Below are 23324 nucleotides of genomic sequence, written 5' to 3' on the forward strand. Positions count from 1 at the left end.
CTGGATTTAGAACTACTATCTATCTTGTATTTACCATCTATTTGCTGTTCTTTTCTCTTTCCTTTCTTCTTTTGAATTAATGAAATACTTTATTCGTCTTTTTGCCTCTATTAACATGATAGTTATATATGTATTTACCATTATTATATTGGTTATTTTGGACATTAGAACACCCAATTTTGACTTGTCAATCTAATCAAACAGATTATATTTACCATTTCTCCAATAAGAATAGTATTTTACAACACTTTAATTCCATTTATCCCTCTGCCTTTTGCATTATTTTTGCCATATACTTTAATTCTACAATTTTTTTTAACTCAATAAGAAATTGTTTTGATTTACTTTTTTGTTCAATCAATATTCAATTATCTTAAATGCTATATTTATCTGTTCTGGTTCTATTCATTCCTTACTGATGTCTGTGTTTCTCTTTAGGATCATTTATTTCTGACTAAAGAGCTCCATTTAATTTTTATTTTAGTTCAGGTGCACTGGCAACAAATTCTCTGCTCTGTCTGGAAACATCTTTATTTCCTTTTCATTTTTGGAAGATATTTTTGCTATGTATAAAATTATAGGTGAGAAGTTTTTTTTTTCCCTTTCATCACTTCAAACACGTCATTCTATTGTTTTATGACTTCCACTATTTATGTCAGTATGAAAGGTAATATACTTTTTCGTCTCTCATGGGCTTTTAAAGATTTTTCTCTTTTGTCTATGATTTTTCAGCATTTTGACTATGATATGCCAAGTTGTGCTTTCTATGTATTCATCCTGCTTGGGGTTAGCATAGTGAGCTGAATCTGTGGTTTGATGTTTCATTATTTTTGCTCATTATCTCATTAAATATTACTTCTCTATTTTCAATCTGCCCTCTAGTTTAAGACATTATTAAACACATTACACCATTTTACTGAATCTAATATACTGTTTTCTGAAGTATCCAATTTGATGTTAAGCCATTCATTCAATTCTTCAGGTTAGGTATATTTTTCAATTCCATTGTTTCAGATATATTCATATTCTCTGGTGAAACTCCTATCTTCTCATCTGCTTTCAAGAATGTTTTCTCGGCCCAGCAGAGTGGTGCATTGGTTAAGAGCTGGCTTGGGACGCCAGCTCTGAGCACCAGGACCCCAGTTCGGGATCCCACATGAGGGCCAGTGACACTGCTCTCTAACGCTAAGATGGTGAACAACAGCTTGACCCGAAGCTGGGCTGCCGTGAGTCACCTGCGACGGTGTAGGCTGCAGCCCCTGCTGCAGTGGGCTGCCAGAAGCTACCGTGAGTGGCTGGCAGCCAGCGTGAGTGGCCGGCAGCCAGTGTGAGCTGCCATGAGCCGCTGTGAGTGGCCGTCCAGAGGCCGGCGACCGATTTGCCTCACCCGGGATGAGCACAATGATGGTGCCAACTTGGACCAATGAAGAAAGGTCCTCCACAACTAGACTGAAGAACAAAAGGGCAGCAACTTGTCTGTTCCCCTTCCCCCGATTCCCCTGCGCTGCTCCCCTCCCCCAATTCTCCAATAAAATAAAATTTAAAAAAAAATAATGTTTTCTCTATCTTCTTGAACATATTAAACATACTTATTTTAAGGTTCTTGTCTACTAACTCCAAGTTCTGGATCACTTCTAGGTCTGCTTCTGTTTTTCTCTTTGTATATGGTCACAGTGCCCTCCCTTTTATGTACCTAGTAATTTTTAATTGATTGTGTATAGAACACTGCATACTTATTATTTAAAACATAACTACTAACAGTACTATTTTCCATCTAAGAAGATCCACACTTTCCTCTGCTGGGTAGTTTAGAGAGTGGTAGTCTGATCACTTCCAGTCAACTAGGGACTGAGTTGAATTATTAATAAGACTGCCTTATAATTTTAATAACTCATTTTACCTTTAATTTGTCCCTAGTCTTATGGTGAGGCTCTTCAGAGTTTTAAATTGAAGCCTCGCAGGTCTTTGTCCCTTCAACACAGAGGCTACAGTAACTTTCACTATGTTTTTCAGCTTAGATTTTTGTCTTTGTGACCCGTGCAGCTTCAGAATTAGGCATTCAAGCCCCACTAAAGTGCCCCAAACTGTACTTCAAAAGGTCACTCTGTCCCCATTAATGACCCTTTATCAGAAGTTATGCTCAGATTCCTCTAGCATAGAGGTGAACAACTTTTTCTGTAAAGGGACAGAGAGTAACTCTTTTAGACTTTCTGCCATACATTCTCTGTCAGAACTACCCAACTGTGTCATAGCATGAAAGCAGCCATAAACAATACCAGGTCTGAAAATTAAGCTCGTGAACTTGTTGCAATGATGTTGCTAACCTTTTTTTGATATCAGAGGGATTATTCATTATGAATTTTTACGAACTGGACAAACAGTTAACCGAGTTTACTATTTGGAAGTACTGAAAAGGCTGCGTGAAAGTTAGACAGCCTGAGCTTTGCACCAACAATTCATGACTCTTGCATCACGACAATGCACCAGCTCACACAGCACTGTCTATGAGGAAGTTTTCAGCCAGTAAACAAATGACTGTATTGAAACACCCTCCCTACTCACCTGATCTGGCCCCCAATGACTTATTTCTTTACCTGAAGATAAAGGAAATATTGAAAGGAAAACATTTTGATGACATTCAGGGCATCAAGGGTAATATGATGACAGCTCTGAGGCCATGCCAGAAAAAGAATTTCAAAATTGCTCTGAAGGATGGACCAGGTGCTGGCATCAGTGCAAAGTTTCCCAAGGGGAGTACTTCGAAGGTAACCATAGTAATATTCAGCAATGAGGTATATAGCACTTTTTCTAGGATGAGTTCTTGAACTTAATTGCCTAACCTCCTATGTAAATAAACGAAGGGATGAACATGGCTGTTTTCCAATAAAACTTTATTTACAAAAACAGGCGTTAGGCCACGTTTGGCCCATGGGGCCTATTTTGCTGATCTCTGCTCTTGCTGCATCCAGAATCAGTCAGTATACCCAAGGGGAAATGTAGCTGGAAACTGTCAGTGTCAGTTCACCACCGTCTCCAGGGCTGTCAACTCTCACCTGCTATGTTCTTCAGGGATCTCACCCTGAAGATCTTTATCTCCTCAGAATAATAAGACTAGTAAATTCAGCTTTGGTTTTCAGAAGTTTTCTGTTTAGTAGTTAGCTTTCCTTTAGCTTCAGAATTTGGCAAATATTTTGAAAGGGAAACTGGCCATGATTGAGGCAAACATCTTGAAAAAAAAACTAGTTTTGTGATTGAGTGACAACTGTGTCAATGTAGCCTCACACATCACCAAATGTTGTGCTAGTTTCTCTACTCATATCCACAAGAAATGACCCACTGCCTGGACCAAACCCAGATTCTCGCCTTTGGCTTACTCCACAAATCAGTATAACCCAGGTAAAAGTGGCTACAGATTTTAAGCTCATCTCTGTGAAGTTTTCCCAAATCTGGTTTTTAGCTTCTCAGTCCTTATTGCTTCTGTACGTCTCTGGTGTCTGTAAAAATATATAATTTTTGACTGGCTTTTCTAGTTGTTTTTGGTAGGATCGTAAGTCTGTTGCAAATTATTTCATCCTATCCAGGATCAGAAACTGTATCCTACTAATATTTAATATTTTCATTCTCACTCAGTTCTAAGTATTTTAAAATTTTCCATTGATACTTTTATTTATTCCAAGAATTACTTAAAATATGTTTTAAAATTTCTACACATATATATTTTAAACAATTTTTTTTGCTATTGATTGTAACAATTATATTGTGATCAAGAAAAAAAAGTTCCATAAGATTCACACTTTACAGTTGAGAAGACATGCTTTTTTGGAGTCCACTATGGGATCAATTCTTAAAAATATTATGTTTGGGCTTGAGAAGAATGTTTTTTCTCTACTTGTTGAATCTATCAGATCAACTTATTAATCAAGTTGTTCGTCTTTAATTTAAAAACATTTGCAGGAATTTTTTTTTTACCAATTTCTGATAATGTGATATTGAAATCTTCTGCAATAGTAAATTTATCAACCTTTTTTTAATATGTAAATTTTAAAAAATATACTGTGGCTATGTTATTAGGTATTTAAAAGTTCAACATGCTTTATCTTCCTGGTGAGAAAAACCTTTTACCATTAGTTGCCCTGATTATGTTTGTTAACGCCCTTTCCTAAAGTCTATTTTTCTAATATTACTATAACTACATAAGCTTTCTTTTGGTTAGCAGTTGCCTGGTAACCCTTTTATTTTTAGCTATTTAATGCCATTATGTTTTCAATCTGTAGAAATTTCTCTTTATCCTACTATGATGATCTCTTTTAAACTAAGATTAATTTATTTAAATTCATTGTTATAAGCAACATAATTATAATTATTTCTTTCTCCTTACTTGGTAATTTCTATTTCTCCTGCTTTGTTTTCCTTCTATGTTTCACCTTCACTCCTTTGCTGCCTCATTGATTTTTTTTTAATTCCACTTTTTCTTCTATACTATTTTTCTCGTCTTATTTCCTCTACTTCTATTCATTTAATGGTCATTCTCAAATGACCATTATATCTCAAAATGACCATATATCTCAAAAAATATAAAATAGTTACAGTACTTACCAGACTGCCTAAAGCTGTTAAAACTTCCTACTCTCCCCGCCCCACACATAAAAAACAGCCCTCAAAATACTTTAAAACCAATCATGTCCTCTCCTTATATAATACTGTCATTAAATACATCAGTACTTTATCTTACTCCCCAAAATAATTATCTTCATCATATTATATTCAAAATTATAAAACAGATTCGGTTTTTGCTTAAACTTACTCAATTTTTACTAATTTATGAGCATTCTGCCTTGCACTCAGACCTCTCTTCCACTGCCTTTTTCTGTCCCTTTAGATGTCGTTTAATTGAGTGCACTGATTCAAAATACTCTCAGCTTTTGTATGTTTGAAAATGCCCTCATTTTTGCTTATTTTTTAATGGTAGTTTATCTGGACAATCAATTTTAAGCTGACTGTAATTGTCTTAAGCCTGACTACCCACAAATGGACCTACAGCCGTTTGTCCTCACCCTCACACAAAGACATTCTAACTCAAAACTCTAGTTTTCTAAATATATCAGTAATTATAATTTAGAGAGCCCTGCCTTCCATGTTTACTCATCATGAAGGTTTTAGTCCCTTATATGTTTTTCTCCAAAAGATTTCCCTATGATTGAGGAAAGTGCAGCTTCCTAATCAGGGCCATGGTTCAGCAATGGGCTCGTACAAATGTTTTCTGCCTCACAGACAAAAGCCCCTGCAGCAGGATAAAGTACATATGGTTCCCGGTAAAAGCATGCTTGAATTAAGGTGCTCCTGGACACATCAGGGGTTGGCTCTATGAGAGGGATCCCACCCACAGATAACCTTTTAAAAGAGAGACAAAGGATCTGAGCTGATTCATTGCCAAAACTGCTTAGGGAAGTTGCACGTTTGGAACACCAACTGCGACTATCTAAAAGCTGTGGGAAGTTGAACTTGTGCAGCCCCTTCTATTGAATAATGGGGTGTCACCACTTCTGTTTCAATCTGGGGAAAGCCAGAAATGCCATTCATCAAAAAGCACTGTTTGTCTCCACACAACTACTTTCTTGGTAGCTCAGCGATGTATTTAAAAATGCCTTTTAAATAATTTATAGAGCATGAAGTTATTTTATAACAGAAGAGTTTTTCAGAAAAATCCAGTCAGCAACAATTCCAAAAGTGAAGTCAGTTGATTGTTCTTTATTATTAACTTCAAACCACCTCTCTAACTCATTTCAATTTCTCATTCTGGAAAAAGTGAAATGTTACACCTATAAAACAGATTCGGTTTTGCTTAAACTTACTCACATTTTTACTAATTTATGAATATTATAGGGCATTCTTTTACTCAGAAGTGTTTCCTTCTAATGAAATTTGAAATTATGAATGCCAAAGGCCATTAAAGTCAGGTTGTGTTTTTACATGTAAGGTGAAAATGGGATTTCTCATATTCAGAGTCAACTCATTGGCAACTTTCATGTGTTCTTTATTCCTAGAAGTTACCTAATTTCTGGATACTCAAGGTTTCACTGTGCCTAATTTTCAAAGAATTAGAAATAAAAAAAAACTATCCTCAACACTAAAATCACATAAGATATATTTTAATCATTCTCTATGATTTAGAAGATATATATTACAATGTTTTAGCATACTAAAGAGAAATCATTATAAGCATCAGTTATTTTTAAAGCCTGTTAAAGCTTTCCCTATCATTAGATAAAAGATTTTAAAGGTATACATCATGTTTATGCAAAACAGTTAAAGCAATTACAACTTCTATTGTAAGGAGCAGAAACTGAGAGTGTATCTCTAAGCCAGAGGTTGCCTGTACTCATAATTTATGTCTCACCATATAGCTCATTATTACCTGTCTCAGTAGCTTAAAGCAAAAATGCAAATGATTATCCAAAAGCATGCAATCTTTAAATCAGCTAATAGAAATCTAAAATCCTATGTTCCTACTCCATCTTTCAATATATATAGCACATATATACACACACACACTATATATATACACACTATATATAGTATATATATGTAGATATATAGATATAGAGACATATATGTATGTATATATATATATATATATATACACACACACACACACACACACACACACACACACATATACACATCCACATCTTCAGTATAAAGAAATAAACATTTTAAAAATTAGATATCTAATTTTAATACAACCCAGTTTAAAAGTTCTCACCAAGTATCTGAATCTCTGAGTGGCAATGTCATTCTGAGCAATTAAACTAGGTCCACCACTACTCATAGTACATGAAGTAATTCTCAGCCAGAATCCACATTTAGTTATCATGTGACAAATTCAGTTAGTCTGAGATCATATATTTGAATTCTTGCATTTCATTAATTTTAGTTTGCTCTCACTTTTGAGAAATCATACTAGAAAATATTAATTAACATTAGAAGCTAATCCTATCAGATGAAAAACAAAGACTCTTAAAATTGCAGTTAAAATGAGGGTGATCAATCTCACTGAAAAAAGATATTCCATAACAATATTAGCTGCATGTTTCCCTTAGTGAAAGTACCTTCAGAATAATATATGGCAATTTCATCAAATTAAAGAAAGTACAAAGTCCAGAATATCACTGAGTATGACAAGAATTTATATACATCAATTTCAAACAGAGAAAGAATAATAGAATTATTCAATCAATGTTTCATGAAGAAACATAATATGTTCCCTTTCTCACATAAATATTTAATCACCAAGGCATGCCCCAAATCAAACATGATTTATTTCAGCCTCCTGACTTTTCTTAATTTTTATGATGAAGTTAATTTTGAAATAATAATTTTTAATTACCTGCCACCTTGCAGGAATTTATCTATTACAGTCATAGAAAAATGCACTGTAAATAATATTTACTATATCAATTTAATAAAATGTCACATATAAATGACTTTACTTGCAGTTTTAGGTACAGTTTGGCTTTCTTAAAAATAATTTGTCATGAAACTTCAAATTATTGATTACCCCTGAGAAAAACCATAGTATTCCAATACACTTAACTGTGCCCCAAATTGGTATCAATCGTGAAGGATATTGCTAGCAAAGACCTCATGGCCCCGTCATTTTTCCAGGTTCATTTTTACCCCCTACAATAAAACCTATAGACAGTTTAATGCTAACATTATGATATCGGAATGAGTATGATAAAAGATTGATAGGTTACAATGAAGTAATACTTATAAGATAATCATTGGTAAGACAAAACAATGAAATAAGCATAAAGTCCTGAAATAGTTTTTTTTTAAAAATCAACTACAAGGGTAAGTATGGAAAGGCCATGCTAACAGTAATTCCTGTCAGAATGGGCAATTTGTGGCATGGCCAATAAAAATGCAAATCAAGCTATATAAATAGAGTTACAGTCCACCAGATAGAGACAGTACCATGCCCCCACAGTACCATCAGTACGGCTGAATTTTACATGGCATGCTCTTAAAAATGCATTGAAAAAGTATGCTCATTACCCTCAATCCTCACAATCACTCTAAAGGTAGAGAGTAGATCAACCTTTTACAGATAAAATATCTGCGCTTCACAAATATTAAGTAATATGCCTGAAAAAACAAAGCAAGAAACTAAACTAAAATTTGAACGCACATCCATTCACCTCTACATGCTTTCTACTACATCAAATGGCCTTCAAGTTTCCTTCTAGCACTGGGAGGGACAACTGGGCAGTACCTCATCTTTAGAACACTTAAAAATTGGTTACAAAGCATGCCATGATTTCAACAGAAAAATGACAATTTCTGAAATGGGATTACAGATTTATATTAATAAAAATGCTTTCTGCCTTTTGCTTTCCCTAACAGCTACAATCCTAAAGTGTTATACATAGATCAAGTTTTTAAAATTCAATCAACTTTTCCCCACTAAATTATAAATAACAACTTTATTACTAATAAATCATAATCTTCACACAAACATAAGATTTTTTTGATCCTTTGATTTCTTATTATTTAATAACATGCAAACTATTTCTAAAACTATGCCAGCAGAGTAGCAATTCAAAAAGATCTTGTAGATTTACCTATTTTATAACCAAAGTTCCACATTATTAGGTATATTAAAGCAAGACAACTTTTATACAAAGAGAAATTTTTTAAACTGACAATTCAATATTAGAAGTATTTTTATCTGTCAGAGGTCTGGTGAAACAAATATCATGATTTAGAGGTACATTCTACCTTCAATCTTCAGCATTAAAAAAATATGATTGCTCCATATGTACAAACATGTAATTCTACTGCCATCTTCTGGTAAAACACAATTTCCCAATTCTTTATGCCACTCCAAGTGAGAAACCTCCAGATATGAAATAACTACTTTGTGACACTAGATTAACAAAAGCAGAATATATAATTTTTGCAAATAGCCAAAAATATACTAAAAATAGCATTCTAGCATTAATTTTTATCAGTACATGTGATGTGTTCTCTCGATAATGGTGAACTTATTGAGAACGTTACTATATTTAAGGCAAAACTAAGAGCTTTAAAAAAAATAAAAATTAATTATCTTAATAACCTTATAAGTGGCATTATTCCCATTTTACAGATGAGGAAATTGAGAATCAAAGAAGTCACATAGTTTGCCCAAGTTTACAAAGCTAGTAAATGGCAGAGGCTCTGAATTCAGATGCTAATTCCAATGACCTTGACTTTCATTATTATACTATAATATCCTCCATAATGTCAGATAATAGATATGAAGCTAATTTAACTCATTTAGGACACTAAATCTTAATTTAGTGGAGTAGAGCAATAATATAATAATTAATAAGTAGACCAAGAGAGTCAAAGAACATAGAATCAAAGAGTTAAAACAAACCTTAAAAGCTCCATAATCTTTTTCATATAATTCGGAACTGTATTCCCTAACCATACTAATGAATTAAGCTCTAATGTCCTACAGAGGGTGCCAAAAAATGTATACACATTTTAAGAAAGGAAAAAACTGTATTAAAATTATAATACTCAATATGTACTGATAACAAAAGATGAATACAAGTTATGTGTATACATTTTTTGGCACCCCTGGTATTTTTTAAATAGTACCATGTCATTTTCAGATTTCTCACAATATAAAATTTTAGGTTCTATATGTTTAGTTTTTAAATTAAAATTAACTTTGCTTTGACACATTATTAAATATTAATATACACTAGTTGGAAATCACTACCCCTGGTAAACATAATATTTACTAATTTATATTCAGAGAGGTTTTACTTATGCAAAGGGATACAGTACTATATTCTGCTATAGTATTTATATACATCGATTTCTTAAAAGTCATAAACCAACTCAATGGATGTTTTTGTTAATTGTAGGTAGTGAAATAAACTGCTTTTAGAAAATTGCCCATGAAATGATCAACCTATTATTTTGAAACTATAACAATAACAACTTTATGGGTACGTAAAATGAGAAAATGGATATTTTTTTCAGTTTTAGCATCTTTAAAAATCAAATAATCACATCTAATTTATGTTCTGAAAGTTATCTTAATGAAATCCTGAATAAAGGAAGTGACTAACAGTTATAAATAACAATATAAAATAAATGTCCAAATAAGATAATTAAGATGATACAGAATTATACCGATGAGTAAATTAATCGCTTTGAAAAATATAGTATATAGTACAGTAGGAGAGATATCCTGCCAACTATTGTCTGAACTATTTTGGTAAATCTTGGCTTCATAAAGCTCCATAATCATATCAATTTATTATGAGCAATTTTCAGTTAACAGTTTGATCACAAAGTTTCATGTTTCTTACAATCTACTTTGCCCAACTCCAAAACAGATGTTTCTACTGATTATGCACATTTAAATATTGATTTAATTTCCTAGTAAACATAGGGACTAGAATTCATATGTTCAATGATATAATAAATGCTACAGTTGGTTCTTTACGTTTCCATATAAATTTTGGAATCAGTTTGTCAATCTCTTACCAAAAAAAGAAAAAAGCCTGACTGGGACTGAATTGATCAACAACACAATAAGATCCCAGACCTCAGAGTACGGTCAATATAAATATTAATTATACTTCTATATTTGAACAACAAATGGAATATAAATTTTTTAAATGTCACTTAAAATAGCATAGGAATTAAGGATATGGAACGATTATTTGTACAAATGCAAATTAGTACATATGGTTAATTGTAGGTAGTGAAATAAACTGCTTTTAGAAAATTGCCCATTGCAAATTAGTACATAACAAATGGTTTTGAAGTTTCTTATAAATTTAACATGCACTGCTATATGACCCAGCAAACCTACTCTTAGGCATTTAACTTAATTAAGTGAAATGAAAACTTATGTTTGTATGCAAATGTTTATAGTGGCTTTATTCATAATTGCCAAAAACTGGGGGCAAAAACAGTATCTTTCAATTAATGAAAGGATAAACTGTATCACATGCCCAGCAATAAAAAGGAACAAATTCCTGATACATGTGACAACAGGTAAAAATATGAAATGCCTTATGCCAGTAAAAGAAGCCAGACTCCAAAGGGTACGGAAAGTATGATTCAATCTATATGAAAACCATGGACACAAAAAACAGATCAGTGGTTTTCAGGGATATGGGGGAGGAATTGGATAAAAACGGGCATAAGGACATTTCTCATGGTGATGCACTGGCATGGTGATTATCCAAGTGTATGTATTTGTCAAAACTCAAAACTGCATACTTAAAAGGGTGATTTTACTGTAAATAAATTATACCTCAATTTTTAAAAACAAAAAAATTGAACAAACTACAGTGGCACACAATATAAATGAATTCCAAAAAACCGTTATTTTAACAAAAGAATCAAAACATAATGCTAAGGATACATGCTTAGGTGATATAACTACAATCACCTAACAGTAAGAAAGTAAACTCCATAAAAGTTAGGATACTGGTTAACTTTGAGGGGGGGTAAAAGCGAAGAGATTGGTAAGGGGCACACAGATTGGGGGAGCTTCCAGTGTACCGGCATTGTTCTATTTCTTTTTCTGGTAGTTCCATGAATAGCTATTTTGTGATAATTCACTGTACTATCTTTTATATTTTAATCCTTTTAAAAGAAAACAAGCCAAGTAACTCAGAGTAAATTATAAAAGAATACTATAAGAATATATACAGTTTTAGAAGTGTGAGGCATTCCTAGATTCACATCTTGGCTCTATTATTTATTAAATGGGTGACTTTAGGCAAGTTTCTTAACCTTTCTCAGCCCCAGTTAACTCATCTATAAAAAAGTGGATTTTGTTCTCTTGGGCAATGCCTACACAATTTAGACTTCTACACTTTGTAACACTAAAACATGCTTATATTTTAATATCCATAAGCTGGAGGTTATTTCCCCTATACAGTATGGAAACAAAACTGTAATCTAAGTAATTGTGACACAGACTTATTACTAGATTCTAGAAAGCAGAACTCTTTCAGGAGGACTTGCTGTTTATTTGTCTGCATACTTTACAAAAGTCAACCTACGTATACTCAGATGAAGCAGTTTAGAACCAAATTGTAAGAACCAAGATTATTACAATCAGTCCTTATTTTACCTCATTTGTTCTTGCAGATAAATTAATAACACAATTAGTAAGACATATGCAGAAACAAAGTGCTGTTACTAACTATATGACTATACCTTACTCAATATCTAAGTTTCAGAAGACATATAAAAAAAATTATTTCAGGACCAGCAGAGTGGCTCAGTTGGTTAAGAGCTCGCTCAAGAGTGAGAGCTCTGAGCAACAGGGTCGCCGGTTCGATTCCCGGCCCAAGCTGAGCTGCCACTGAGCTGCCAACAGGTGGCAGGATGGCTCAGCTAAAAAAAAAGAAAAAAGGAAAAAAATTATTTCATATAGCCCTTCAGTTAATTTTATGTACTAAAGTTCTTCAACATATCTGGTTTTAGTCTAGTATACTTTAATATGCTAAATATGAAATACAGAGAGTCTGAACAAATCAGTTCTATTGTTTCCCTAATAAATGTAGGAAGTAGTATTTTTAAAAGTATATTTTAACTTCCCATTTTAATAGCAATAACTGTATTGATATTTTTAACCTAAAATTTGAAAAATTACATACACATTCTAGCCTACAATTTCCATAATAAAAGTTTTTGTAATATCTGATCTCTCATGAATATACTTTTCTCAAAACAAAATGATTGCATTCACATTTGCATATAAATAGGACCTATATATGAGATAATATTCCTAGCATCCATGTAAACATTTCTGGAGCATGTTGGGAACTTAATTCTCCAAAATTAATTGGATAGTCTATACCAGTAAACATGAAACTATCTGTAAGCAATATTCTAAATAAATTTTATTTATAAACACTAGAGGGTGCTCTAATTCAACAGGCCTGGTATCTGGCTTTGTTGCTTAAAATAATTTTCTCCTCAATTAAAGATAAATTAAGATACTTTTCAGCACCAACTATTTTTGCATCCAAAATAATACATGGAGATAATTTATGATAAATCTTTGACTATTTCAAAATTGAGAGTAATTTATATGTTGCCATTTGCCAACCCACAAAAGTTCCCTGGAGTGTGAGTTTCCAATAGATAGCATTAGACAATCACAAATAACAAAGCTTTATACCTATTAAAATATATCACCTACATATTTCAAGAAAGTGGCTACTAACTGAGACACTATTTAATCCTCAAAGTTATTTTGCCTTTAAAATTGTTTACAGAGAAAAAAATGGAACATTATAAATATTTCTTTAATTCACATACCCAAAGTCAGCCAATTTTTCTCAATCTCTCTCCACACACCCCTACACATGTGATCATGCACTCACCTTCTCTGCTCACACACACACAATCCATTCTCCAAGGAGGGACTACCTGGCTTATACTTCTCTCTCTCATTCCTTTCCCTAATGAATTACCAAGAGCTCCCAAAACATCCTGAACAGTGGCACCTGTTGATAGAGAATCACTCCAAAGTTTCCATAGTCCCAGATCAATTGTTCTAGATTAACACAACACACTACTAGGTAAAAGCCAGAGATGTAACTGAACCAGGCTCACAAACCTCCTGGACTCCAGGAACCAGAATACATGGCACTCATAGAACGAATCAGATTGCTGGAGTCAAAAATAATTCTGAACATGGAAGCATTGTGTTATAGTTCGAAGTATGCATTTGGCCCTAGTTCCCCTTTTTATGTTCATCTGCCTTGCATCTGACAGATTCCAAGGGTCCTTACTACTACACAGTAACTGCCCAGCTGCCAACTTCCCTATTCAATGTTGCATCATTTAATACCTTCTACTGCAATAGGTGACAGCATACACACTCATTAGAGTGTTAACGTTTGAAATGTTCACATACTTGCTCTTTCACGAAGGTCTTCTGAACCTTATGTACATGTCATCCCAGAAAAGTATGGCTCTGAGACAGTCAGTTAATGGGGAAAGTTTAATCCTGCTTAGCAAGTCTCAAATCTCACTACTACATTGTATTTTGGAGTTATAATCCTAATCATGATCTGAGCTGCTCAGTGATATTTACAGCTTTTACAAGTAAATCTGAAAAGCACAGGGCCTACATAAAGTGAACACTGGGTAGAAATATGTAATTTTATTTATAAACACCAACTTTCATCTTTTACCATTCTGTTACATAAAAATTTACAAACTGTGAGATTAAAATATTCTATTCAAATAATTTAATGTGAATTAGGAAAAAAAAACAAAAAAGAAAAAAAGGGAAAGAAACAAATAATTTAAGATGAATACCTGCTTTCTATGGTTCCTAAATCCGGTTGCAAACTAATAGTCTCTGTTGTAATTTCCACTTTCCGTACACTTCCAAAGAAATCAGTTATCAGGACGTTTTTAGGATCCCTCTGAAAAAGATCAGTGCGATGTCCAGGAGTAGACACACAGAGACTTTTGGGACATACCTGAAACTGAAAAGATATATATAATAATAATTACGCACATGCCTACATATACATACAACTTTTATTAAATCCAGCAACACAATATTGCAGAATCTAATGTATTTTTAAAGCACTCTCAGCCTAAAGAAGCTACAGATTCTAAAGATAAAGGACTCACTGCTATTGTAGTGCTTGACATTTTAGGACATTAGAACAGGTGATAAAAAGGGAAGTTGGCTACAGTGGGAAAAAACACTCACCTTTTTTAATCATATGCTACAAAGCATATTTGAACTCTTAAATCTACAACAACTCACATGTCAACACTATGACAAAAAAATTGCCTTTTTTCTGTATCTATATCCATCTCAGGTAGGTGTTCTTCCAGAGTGGTTTTTTAAAGTTTGTAATCATAACCCTTCATTCACACTTTAAATTCAAATAAAATATTACATGGTAGCCCAATATGTAGAAAAAATTAAAGTACAGTGGCTCTGGGTTACAGGAAGTTGAAGCATAGCTTCCCCACTAGATATCCTCTTCTGCTGTGAATCTATGTAAACCATTCTGTATATCAAATAACTTTCTTCATTTATCCATGATGAAAACAAACCCAAGGCACCTCCAGACACCAGTGTTCCAAACAATACAGTCTGAAAACATGACTTCATCACTCATGACTTTATATATGGATCTCACAATAATTTCTAAGTTAATCTTACCCCTGATACTCCACATTGGCGAATTACCAAACAAAGACACAAATTCATTCACTCAGAAATCAGAAAAAGTACCTATTACATATACTTCATACTGTTAACTTCCACTTAAGATACAAAAATTGATAAGAAATGGTCCTGTCTAGTTAACAAGGTAGAAAAAAAGGTGACAAGTTCTAATTCAGAAAATGATAAACTTCTTATAGTTTGAGGATAAGAAAAAAAGAGGGCGTGGGATTTAAGCTACTTTCTGAAGGAAAAGGAAGATTACAGATGGGAAATAAGCACATTCCCCATAAAGGAACAGCTGCAGAGATGCGGAAGGCAGTAACTTCATTTGGCAGAAGCACAGCATATATGAAGAAAACAATAACAGGCCTGTGAGTGAGGGCCCAGGGTCCACAGCACTAGCCCAGCTGCGGAGACAAGGCCATCTGAACAGGCAATCATGAACATGACAAGAGAAGGCTGGGGAAGGACAGAGCAGCTCTAATTTATGAAACACAGCGTTCCAAGCACTGTGCTAAGCAATTTGTAGATATTCTCATTTAAGCTTACCAATAACTTTGAGGTTTATAAAAATCATTACCTCTACTTCAAACTAAAGCTCAAAGAGATTAACTCATTTGCCTGACATCACACTAGTGGCCTTCCTGGTTCAGGAAAGCAATAAAAGGAAATACAAAGAAGAGATAAGAATATAAATTAAGAAGGAAAAAAGGGTGGGGAGAGATCAAGAAAGTAAAATACCAAACGGGAAGGACAAAACAGATGGAAGGCTGAAGAAACAAAGTAAAAGTAAAAATGAACACATATAAGATTAAAGTCCTAGCTAGGTATACTGAAGGCATTTCTGTATGAGCAACTCAGTGGGCTCTATTAAGTACCAGCAGAAGCATGCAGATAAGTGTATCACACGCAATGTGATATACAGATGATGTATTACAGAATTGTACACCTGAAACCTATGTAACTACTAACCATTGTCACCCCAATAAACTTTAATTTTAAAAAAAAATACAAAAAATGGGGATTCTTACCAGAAATGAAAAAAAAAAAAAAAGATAAGCATAGTCAAATGAGCTATGGAAAGACTGAATACGTATTATCTCCTTCTTTGATACTAAAATAATCATACTTTCATTTTCTATGAAATCATTCCTTCCTTCAAAAATGTTTACCATATCAATCTCATCTCCTTAGCCTCAGCAACATAATGACCCACAGATCTTGCAATTACTCAACTTAATTTTCAATAATCTCCTGTATTTACAGAATCTCCACACACAAACTAGGTTATATGTTTATCATCAAAGACGAGATCATCTAGTATTGCAATTTCTGTGCCTCGGCAGGTATTCCATTTTCCTAGAGTATGCTCAACTTCTCTCCTTTCAAACCTGAAAATCCACCTCTTCCAAAAAAAAAAATTTTCAATCACTAATTCCACTGTATTTAAAGGAACCATATAAACGTGCATTGTTATCATGTCCTTCATTCATTCAGTAAATATTCACTGAGCACCTACAATTACTATATATACTAATTGTATAGTAAAACAAGTTACTATATATAATTAAGTTCTGTGGGTAGTGAGCTGCATAAAGCATGGTGCTTATACCTCTTATTTAAGAAGCTCAAGGCCTCGAGGGAACATCACAAATACAAAAAATTACAGAGCAATATTAAAAGCATAATAAAGGTATGAAGCAAGAGTTATATGTTCAGAGAGGAATGAACATTACCTGAAGGATCCAGAGACTTCATATAACAGGTGATACTCTAGAACTGTGCTCTTCAATTGTTACCAATGACAGTATAAATTTTTAAGGGGCTAAACACCAACTCTTCTAATTTTTCTGCTCCTGAAGCACCTAATATTGTACTCTGAATACATCTGATACACAGCAAATTTTACTATGTACACATAATCCAACACAAACAGGTATCATTATACAATATCTAAAGATATGTCAAATCACTACTATTTAACTTCAAGGAAATAGATTATTCTTACTGAACAAGATTTAAAAAATCATCATTCAATTAAAGTTCAATTTAAAAAATGGAGGTGGGCAGGCCAGATGAGACTTTTAGTGAGGAATGTTTATTAAAAACTAAATATTACCCAGCAATAAAAAATAATGAAATCTTGCCATTTGCAACAACATGGATGGACCTAGAGGGTATTATGCTAAGTGAAATAAGTCAGACAGAGAAAAGACAAATACTGTATGGTTCATTTCTATGTAGAGTCTTTAAAAACAAAACAGATGATGGCTAGCTGAGTGGTGGTTGGTTAAGAGTTGGCTTGGGACACCAGCTCTGAGCAGCAGGGCCCCGGTTCGGATCCCTCATGTGGGCCAGTGACGCTGCGCCCTCTACAGCTAAGATGGTGAACAACAGCTCAACCTGGAGCTATGAGTCGCCGGCTATGGTGTAGGCTGCAGTGGGGCTGGCCGGCAGCCGGCGTGAGCTGCTGTGAGCCACCATGAGCGGCTGTCCAGTGGCCGGCAACCAATCTGTCTCACCCGGGAAGAGCGCAATGATAATACCAACATGGGCCAGTGAAGCGATGTCCTCCACAACTAGACTGAAGAACAAAAGGACAGCAACTTGTCTGTTCCCCTCCTCCAACTCCCCAGCACTGTTCCCCTCCCCCAACTCCCCAATAAAATCTTTGAAAAAAACAAACAAACAAAATAAGCAAAGACTCATAGAAATAGAGACCAAAGGGATGGTTGCCAGAGGGGAAGGGGATGGGAGGATAGGTAAAACAAGTAAAGGGGAATACAGTCAATAACAATGTGATAAAATTGCACAGTGACAGATGATTAAGAGAATTAGGCTAACCACATTGTAAGGTATAAAAATGTCCAATCACTATATTGTAAACCTGAAACTAATATAACATTGTATACCAACTATATTTAAAGAAACTAAATTGTAAGCAATAAAAAAAAATTAGTTTCTTCAGTCTTTTCTATATCATTTCATGGAAGAAGCATTTTTTTAATCCATTAGACATTTAAAGTGTGAAGTGCATTTATTGTGAAATTTTGAAACAGCATGTTATGCATTACATAAAATATACATTGTATAATCTAAAAATGGGAATAAACTTTAAAAGTAAAGTAACGAACTTAGGTGGCTATAATTTTCTTATAGTTAAAGTAGCATTGTCAAAAATTTTGTTGTTATTGGGGAATTGGGGGAGGGGAACAGTGTTGGGAAATCGGGGAAGAGAAACAGACAAGTTGTCTTTTTATTCTTCAGTCTAGTTGTGGAGGATGTTGTTTCACTGGCCCATGTTGGTATTATCATTGCGCTCTTCCCGGGTGAGGCAGTCGCTCACCGGCCATTGGATGGCCGCTCACAGCGGCTCACAGCAGCTCTGAAAAGTTCACGCCAGCTGCCAGTCAGCCCCAGTGCAGCCTACGCCATCGGGTGACTCATGGCAGCCCTGCTCCAGGTTGAGCTGTTGTTCACCATCTTAGCTGTAGAGGGCGTAGCGTCACTGACCCTCATGTGGGATTCAAACCGGGGCCCTGCTGCTCAGAGCTGGCATCCCAAGCCAACTCTTAACCAACTTGCCACTCGGCTGACCCAAAAGTTTTGTTTTAATATTCAAATTCATATTAAGATTTAACATGCATAAAAATAAACAACATTAAAAATGTAATTAGTAAGTAGTTGTATTTTATCAAATTTGATAAATTTTTAAACTCACCAACCAGTTTATAGCAGTGGGTTTCAGAATTTTAATGTAGAATCCCTTTAATAAATATAAATGGATCTACAAGGTTTCTATATAATAAAAGAGATCAGCGCAAAGCTGCTTGGCTGAAGTGCTAGAGTCCACAGACCTGTCCACTTAGCACCCCGGCCTTCATTCTAAAGTCCCATGGTGGCAGGGACAGTGTCTTTCACTAGGGTATAGCCAGTGTCTGACACTTAGCAATAACTCAAGAAATATTTAGGAATGAATGCACAAGGTATAAACGAATGGATAAAAAAGTCATTGATGTGGGCCAGCCGAGTGGCACGATGGTTAAGAACTGGCTTGGGACGCCGGAGGCCCCGGTTCGGATCCCACATATGAGGGCCAGTGACACCGCCCTCTACAGCTAAGATGCTGAACAACAGCTCAAACTGGAGCTGGGCTGTGTGAGTCGCTGGCGACGGCATAGGCTGCAGCCCCTGTGGCAGTGGGTAGCCATGGGCTACCGTGTGTAGCCAGCAGCCAGAGTGAGCAGCCAGCAGCTGCAGTGAGCGGCCGTCCAGAAGTCGGCGACTGATCTGCCTCGCCCGGGAAGAGCGCAATGATGGTGCCAACTTGGGCCAGTGAAGCAACGTCCTCCACAACTAGACTGAAGAACAAAACGACAACAACATCTTGTCTGTTCCCCTTTCCCCAATTCCCCAGCGCTGTTCCCATCCCCCCAATTCCCCAATAAAAATCTTAAAAAAAAAAGAAGTCATTGATGCACAATAATTATCCAATCTAGAATTGTTGCTTCAAGCTTTTTATTATGCCTACTTTCAATAACAACTTCAAAGTAAATTTATTTAAAAAGATACAATCAGTGAAGAAAAGTCAGGAAAAAAATGTTGAGTTAAATTCAACAAGCAGTGGCAGAACACAGCATTGGAAGTTGTATGGTACCCAAAAATATATGTAAGAGACGGTCTTTCTCCTCAAGAACACCCCGTTAAGTAAGAAAGACACTCAATTAGTAAGTTTAAAAAAAAAAGAAAAAAGACTACGATAAATGGTACAAGAGAGAAATAAAGCTCTGAAGAGTAAATTCTAACAGGAAAGAATTTGGGAAGACTTCCTGGAGGAGGCAGGATCTGATTTGATTCCTGAAGAATAGGTAGAAATTCAATATGTGAATCTAAAAAAAACTACATTTCCAGTAGGGATAAGAACAGAACAAATGAATGAAAATAGAAAAGTACCTCAAGGAACAGCAAGTTAACTGGGCTAAAGCTTAGGCCTCTTGTAGTAAAGAATGAGTTACCATTGTAAAGGGAGATTTGAAACAGTTTTAAAAGGCCAGCATTCAACTTAAAGTACCCTAGCAGTACAGGGAATAATAGACTTCATTTATCATGTTAAGGTTAGCATACCTATGTGCTATAATCAAATCAAGCATGTACTTACAAGGTCATTCATATTAGTTTGACTAGCTGGATTAATTTCTTCCAAAAATTCCAAGACATAAAATGTGTATCTATCCATAAGGTGAACTCCAATTGCAGGATCAGGTTGATGCTATGAAAAAGCAAAGTGTATACAATGGTATATTATTCAGCCATAAAAAGAATGAAATCTTGCCATTTGGACATTGTGGGGATTATGCTAAGTGAAATAAGTCAAACACAGAAGACAAATATTGTATGATCTCACTTATATGTGGAATCAAAAAACAAAAACAAACAAACAAAACCAAGGCTGTAGATACAGTGAATATATTGGTGATTGATAGAGGTAGGGGTGGGGCAAATGGGTGAAGGAGGTCAAAAGGTATAAACTTCCAGTTATAAAATAAATAAGTCATGGGGATCTAATGTACAGCATAACAAGAACAGTTGATAATACTGCACTGCATATTTAAAAGTTGCTGAAAGAGTAGATCTTAAGTGTTCACCACAAAAAATAAAATTCTGTAACTATGTATGGTGACAGATATTAGCTAGACTTAATGTAGTGATCATTTCACAATATATACAATATCAAATCATTATGTTATATACCTGAAACCAATCTAATATTGTATGTCAATTGTATCTCAATTATTTTTTTTAAAAAGCAAAGCAAAAATAGCATCATTATAACAAATGTTTTAAATGTAATCAAAATTTCCTTATAAGGTGTTAAGAAGTCTAAGAGTACAAAAGTCTAACAGATGTACCCATACAGCATATAAACGATTTGAGAAATAGCCACACATTCCAAAGACAATGCAGTTTACAAATGGGAAAAATGAACGTACCGAGAGTGAATCTTCTCCCACTTGGCTACTGGCTAACGCCATTATGTTGGGGGAATAAAATCGCTCATACATGGATGCTCCTTGACAAGTATCAATAATAAACAGTAGCTCATTGTAGCTGAAAGAAAAGTGGTAATATCTTTGACATGAATCATGCTGTGAATCATACATATATTGACTAATATTTTTTACAATACTTCCATGACATACAATGTTGAAGTCATATCTTAATGACTTCATTAGTTAAAAATTTGAGGCTTTCCAGTAGAATTCTCAATACAAATTTGACATTACAAATATTAAAGGTATAATCCTGTCCTAGAAAACTACGTCAACAGGGAATGGTGGTTATGCCACAAAGTGGCTGCCCCAACTCTTTCCTGCTCCCTTATCTAAGCCACATGATTCCAAATACACATGAATACTGAATTCAACAAACACAAATTGGTACTCACACTGTCCTAGAAACTGAGGTACATTCAGAAAAAAATTAAAGTTAAAAAAAAATACACACACACACACACACACACACACACGCACACATATATATATGACTTAGTCACCATACCCAAAGAACTTAACAACTAACTGCAAGACAGACACATAAACTGTGTGTTAAGTGTTACAAATATTATTGAGTCCCTACACTGCTCCTGACACTAAGCTGGGAATACAGCAGTCTCTGCCTTCATAGAGCTTAGAGTGTAGCAAAGTCAAAGTGCTCTAAAAGCCCTGAGAAAGGAACAAAGAGAACTGTACAGAAAGGCAGGTCAGGGAAAGGTGACGTCTAACATGGGCAACGAAGGGTGAGTGTTATTTTATCTATCAAAGAAAGGAATAGCGCATTCCAGCAAAGAAAAAAGCCTGTACTAACACACCTAAATGTGAATATGTAAAAATGTTTGGGGAAAGGGGAATAGCACTGAGTAGCTAGGATTTAGAGCAATTTGGGGGAAATGGAGGGAAATTAGCTTCAAAAAGGTAAAGTATCCCATAATAAAGTCTGGATCTTATCCTAGAAGTTTGAAGAAGACACCAAAGGCTTTTTATAATAACATAACAAGCTCTATGCTTTAGAATGAGCTTCCTAGCTGGTAAAAGTAAAGTAGGGAGCAGATAAGCTTCCTCAGGGGTTTCTCTCAAACACTGGATCTAGGTAAATAGCTAACACTGCACCTAGCAAAGGAAGCATGCAATCTTGAACCACAATATCTAGGCAGGTGATAAAAGGAACAATTAACATGACACATTTGTTCTGAGAGAAAAAACTGTGGATGCGCATGAGGATCAGAAACATCTAAGTTTATGAGAGGCAGTACAATCAAACAATGAAGAAAGTAAGCTCTGGGATGGAACCACTTGGGTGTGAATCCTGGTGCTGGCACTTTCTAGCTGTACAAAGGTTGGCAAGTTACTTAATCTGTTTACCTCAATTTTCTCATTTGTAAAAATGGAAATAACAAAAGTACCTACCTCATGAAGTTATTAAAATTAAATGAGACAATACATGGAAAGCACAGTGCTCAGCACCTACTATGTATTCAATAAATGTAAGCTATAAATAACATAAAACTAGTACCTAGCAAAATCATGCTCAACACTTCCATACTTTCTGCTTATAATTCAGGATTTATAATGTTTAATTTGTAGCATAGTTGTGTACATATTTCTCTTTTCCACTATATTTTAAACCCTCTGAAGCAGAATACACATCATATTCCCCTCTGTGCCATATGTTTAGGAGGTAACAATAGGTGTTTATTGAAAGTAATCAAGTAAAAAGCAATTCTACTGCTATTTAAAATTCTTTTAAGTTTATGACAACTTACAACTAAAGGGGTGTTTACCATTGGATTACTAATAACGTATCATCTTTAATGTGAGCTAAGTTACAAATGTTATACTAATTATAATTTCGACATTTTTTTCCAAAGAATAAATAATGTATTTATTGCTATCACATGGAGGGCCACAGAAGATGCAAAAAGTAAGAACAGGTACAAGCTGAAAAATAAATATATGTTTACAATCCCCCTAAATAATGGGGAACTTGGTTAATGAGACTCTTATTCCTCCAAAAAGGACACTAAATAACAAGA

At 34.6% G+C, this 23324-nt stretch overlaps 1 protein-coding gene across 1 annotated transcript in view; it reads right to left on the reverse strand.

Annotated features, from left to right (window-relative positions):
• The window catches only part of PIGK (phosphatidylinositol glycan anchor biosynthesis class K), a 116158-nt gene that overhangs the window by 57101 nt on the left and 35733 nt on the right, over positions 1 to 23324 (reverse strand). Inside the window, exons 7-9 of the mRNA XM_019644047.1 lie at positions 21226 to 21343; positions 20394 to 20504; positions 14362 to 14534 (exon numbers count right to left, since the gene is read on the reverse strand). Coding sequence (XP_019499592.1) covers positions 14362 to 14534; positions 20394 to 20504; positions 21226 to 21343 — 402 coding nt within the window. The remainder of the gene's footprint in view (positions 1 to 14361; positions 14535 to 20393; positions 20505 to 21225; positions 21344 to 23324) is intronic.

The sequence above is a fragment of the Hipposideros armiger genome, unplaced genomic scaffold (genome assembly GCF_001890085.2).
Source record: "Hipposideros armiger isolate ML-2016 unplaced genomic scaffold, ASM189008v1 scaffold_84, whole genome shotgun sequence".
NCBI classification, from domain to species: Eukaryota; Metazoa; Chordata; class Mammalia; order Chiroptera; family Hipposideridae; genus Hipposideros; species Hipposideros armiger.